The 4382-nt window shown below is 36.6% G+C and overlaps 1 protein-coding gene across 1 annotated transcript; it reads right to left on the reverse strand.

Annotated features, from left to right (window-relative positions):
- Positions 1–3495: 3495 nt before the first annotated feature.
- LOC110737440 lies at positions 3496–4170 on the reverse strand. The gene is made up of 2 exons (XM_021917803.1): positions 3841–4170; positions 3496–3789 (listed from the first exon to the last, which is right to left on the reverse strand). Exons 1-2 carry the CDS (start codon positions 4168–4170, stop codon positions 3496–3498), a joined length of 624 nt encoding a protein of 207 aa, XP_021773495.1.
- Between the last annotated feature and the right edge of the window lie 212 nt (positions 4171–4382).

The raw sequence follows: 4382 nt of genomic DNA on the forward strand, positions 1-4382 counted from the left end.
GAGCTAGCCTTCTGCAACATAATTTTGGGTTCCTTGGTATGCCAGTTAGCCCCTCTAAGCGATTTGACATGATTTTGTAATCGGCTTGATTACATAAAGTGATCGACCTGATAAGAGATCGTCTCACTTAGCTTAATGCGCCTAAGCATTGGCTCATTAGCAAAAATCACCGACATACAGGTTCAAAGCAACGGGAATGCCGATGTACAGGCATAGCGGGAGCAAAGTTCAGGCGAACTTTTAAAGATCGACAGGCGTGGATCTTCGGTAATTTCCTTTAGGAAAATGTCGCATCAAATGAGGATGACTTCAAGAGAAGATGTCTTCGATAGCGTTCCCTAGCTTGCGGAGAGTTGTCACAAACAACTGGAGATTGTTTCAAGAGAAATAATCTTCGATAGTTTTCCCTAGGATGTGGAATATTATCAATACGGATGAGGATTATTTCAAGAGAAATAATCTTCGATAGTGTTCCCTAGGATGTGGAAATATTATCAATACGAATGAGGATTATTTCAAGAGAAATAATCTTCGATAGTGTTCCCTAGGATGTGGAATATTATCAATACGGATGAGGATTATTTCAAGAGAAATAATCTTCGATAGTGTTCCCTAGGATATGGAATATTATCAATGCGGATGAGGATTGTTTCAAGAGAAATAATCTTCGATGGTATTCCCAAGGATGTGGAGTATTATCAAAGCGGAAGAGGATCGTTTCAGGCGAAGCAATCTTCTAATTTGGAAACAGTTACGGGCGTAGCAGTTTTCAAGCGGGATGGCATTCTCTAGCTTGTAGGAGGTCATCAAAACAGGACACAACAACAATCGGTTACTTTCAGAGACGTGTGCTCGACGGTGCAAGATACGCATTTCTTAACTCTTTTATTTGTTTAACTAATGCTAGTTTTGCAGGTATCGGCGTTACAAGATTGATTTAGGATCGCAGAACGTTCTGAATCATTCTCCGTCCCTATCAATACTTTGACTTTTGTTTTCGAAACTTGCGTTTCTCCAAACTCAGTCAAAGTGGGGGCTTCTGTAGACACCCATTTGTGTCTCCCCAAAACCAAACCTAGTGATGAGTACCTTTCACGTCGAATCATAATCGAATGAAACGAAAGTGTGGGAAGGTCTAGTGTTGCGGATAGTTTTTTTTTTATTTCTTTTCTCTTCTCTCTGTTTTTGAAAACTTATTTTAATAAAACAGCCAATACAGTTTGGTTGGTCCATGATATGGGTCCAATGGTAGTGTAGTTGGATGGGGCTTGCAAAGACCTTTCCAACGATATATTATAAGTCCAATTCCGATGAATATTGAGGAAGTTATGGCCAATTTATGTACGACCCAATGATCTAGGGGAGGGCCTAATATGATTTAACATTCCTAATATAATTAGGAATGGTTTTAGTATTCTAGATTCTTCTAGAAGGTTCTTTTCGTTCCTAATTCAATTAGCATTGATAAGTTGACTTTGTTGACTTTTCAGAGTTTTAATCAAAATCAAATAGCATTTTCGGAGAAATTATATTAATTTATCCTCCAGTACGGTAAACTTATCGAATTTTCGAAAACGCGTTGAAATCAAGCTTGGCGTCCAACCCCAAGCCTTGGCGCCTGGAACTAGGCTTGGGGCCTGGCGCTAGCCATTGGCGCCTGGCGCCAGCTAGCCAGGGTTGGCGCCAACTCTGTTTTCTGAGCGTCAGACTCTGTTTTGTTAAATTATCCTTTTTGGCTGATTTTCTCTATAAATATCGTATTAAAAACTCCGTTTTCATTCACGAATTTTCATCATTCATCACCAATTATCATCATCTACATTCATTCACCAATTCTCACGATCATCTACATCTACATTCATCTACAATCAGTTTTAATTAGCATTCTTTAATCTTTCAATTCTTTCTCCTTTTCTCCTAAACTTGGTTTTTTTTATACAAAATTCCGCATTGACAAGATCTAGAAACACCTAGCCATATTCGAAGTTACCTTTGCCCTAGACGTGGAAGGCTTTAATTTCTGAGGGTTTGGTCCCAAATCTCTCTTTCAATTATTTAATTTAATTGTTTGTTTATTATTTTCCTTGAAGTTACTAACGTGTGTATTTTGTTATTAGAAAGAGGTATGAGGCATCAAAGTAAGTGTTTTTATGGTTTTAATTGATATTATGATGTAGAAATCATGTTTATATTGTTATTATGATTTTCCTAGTATCATGTCTAGGGTAATTGTAATATTAACTATGATTGTTACGATTCTTCCTATGTTCTTCCTAATATTTATGATTGTTAGTATCATGTTAGGGTTAAAGATTTGATTTTTATTGTTTAGTGACATGCTAGGGTTTGTTATTAATCTTGTTAGTATCATGCCTAGGATCTTGCTATTATTATTATGCTTTAATATTAACATGAATATGATGATGATTATTTTATTTATAATTATTATCATGATATTGATTATTTATTATGTTGCTTGATATCTATTGTTATTGCTTGATCACACCTTTATTGCATGTATAAAGGGAATTTGTACTTGTAATCACACTTAATAAGATAATTAATAATTTTGTTTAGGGTTAACTATGATTATAATTTCAAGTGATCGCTAATAATAGATTTATTTGTGCACTAAATTCAACCAACATAGATTAAACAGGTTTAGGGTTAATCCTATTGATTGCATGTTAATTAAAAAGCGCACATGAATACGATCAGAATAAAGTAGAGGCCTATTATTAGGGCAGGTTCAATCTCTTTTAGGTTGGGTTTGTACCTTCATCCCCGAACCCTTATTTGGTTCTAGACCTTATGGAGTTGACGATCTCTTGGATCGTTAAGGGGTGTAACCTTCACCTCGTGAACGGTTTACAAGTTCCCTAAAAAACTTGTTGGCGACTCTTTTGCTCTATCTTCTTCCCTTTTGGACGCCACCGTACTTTAGTATATGATCATAGTGGGGTTCAAGATAGTGGGATTTAAAGGCTTGAAATTATTCCCTACCCCTATCATTCTGTTGTCCTTAGAGAACAACTTAGATTGCTCCTGAATTATTTTCTTTGCTGACTATGGATTGTTATTGGAAGTTTGGTTGGAGTGTCAGTGATGCTTGGGGACAATCTGAGTTAACCATAACATAGTGCAATGACATTTTTAGAGCACTATATTTTGTAAAATAAAATGCATGTTTCATTTTATAATAAAGGATGTGATTACATATTTAAAGTGACCTAATGTCATAAGCAAAACATAAGCAATAAATACATGTCAAAATATTAAACAATTGACCCCTATTCACTAGTGTGCATTGGCATTTTAAGTAGATGCCTCATGATCATTGGCCATAACAGGCCTATATGCCTCTGTGTTTGTAGTTGCTTGTGTGTTGTGTTAATCATTTGCCTGTGTGTTGTCAATGTTGACCTCTTCAGTGTCTTTCTTATCATCTGAGTCTGGCTTATCCATGTACACTCTCTCCCATGCATCAATCACAGCTCACATAGGAGCTTCTATAGGATCTTGTAGTCTGCCCTCTCTTTCCAGCTTTTCTTTGTTAACATGTGGAGGTTCAAACCTGTTAGAACTTTTAATTTTCAGAATTTGGTTCATGGTGTGGCACAGAGTTACCCACACCTTCAACAACCTTATAGGATGTAGCTCACTGAATGCATCTTCCACAACCTTTATCAACTGGTCTGGAGTCTTAGCCATTTTCTTGTGTTGAAGTGATTGGATTCTTCTGAAAAATCCCAAGTCCAGAACATTCATGCCTGGACTGTTTGGTGACTTCTGAGTTAATGTAAAAGTAAACCCTGACTATTCACAATGTTCTTGCCAAACTGCATAATCTTGAGTAATATGAGCCTTTGTATTATCTTGCTGAATGTATATTGTGTGGTGTTGATCTATTTGAGGCCATTTTTCCATAATTGTTGGAATGACCTTTTCAATCAACATCCACCTTGACACATCCCTGTTGATTGGATCAAAAACCTTTGTGACCGTATCTCCTTTCTTCCTGTATTTTGAGGACCTAAGTGTTGGCTCCTTTTTTGCAAAAGGAAAAATGCTTATTTTCCCATAAAAAATGACTTCCTTTTGTGCATTGTACCACGATTTTGCAACTTCTCCTTGGAACATGAATTTGGGAATGAACTTGGCTAATTGCATTACTCTATTTGGACCTCTTTCTCCTTTTGCTAAGTATGACCTATATGTTTTTTTGGTCAGTGTAAATCACTTTTCATCAATGTGCACTGTGTTTTACATTGACTGGTGTAGAAACCCATTTGTGTCTCCCCAAAACCAAACCCGGTGATGAGTACCTTTCACGTCGAATCATAATCGAATGAAGTGAAAGTGTGAAAAGTCTAGTGTTGCGG

Source organism: Chenopodium quinoa, unplaced genomic scaffold (genome assembly GCF_001683475.1).
Source record: "Chenopodium quinoa cultivar QQ74 unplaced genomic scaffold, ASM168347v1, whole genome shotgun sequence".
NCBI classification, from domain to species: domain Eukaryota; kingdom Viridiplantae; phylum Streptophyta; class Magnoliopsida; order Caryophyllales; family Amaranthaceae; genus Chenopodium; species Chenopodium quinoa.

Coding starts and splice junctions, on each gene's coding strand:
- LOC110737440 (XM_021917803.1), bottom strand. CDS start 4,170: ATGCAATTAGCCAAGTTCATTCCCAAATTCATGTTCCAAGGAGAAGTT. Junction 3,790..3,840: donor ATATTACTCAAGATTATGCA/GTTTGGCAAGAA, acceptor ACATTAACTCAG/AAGTCACCAAACAGTCCAGG.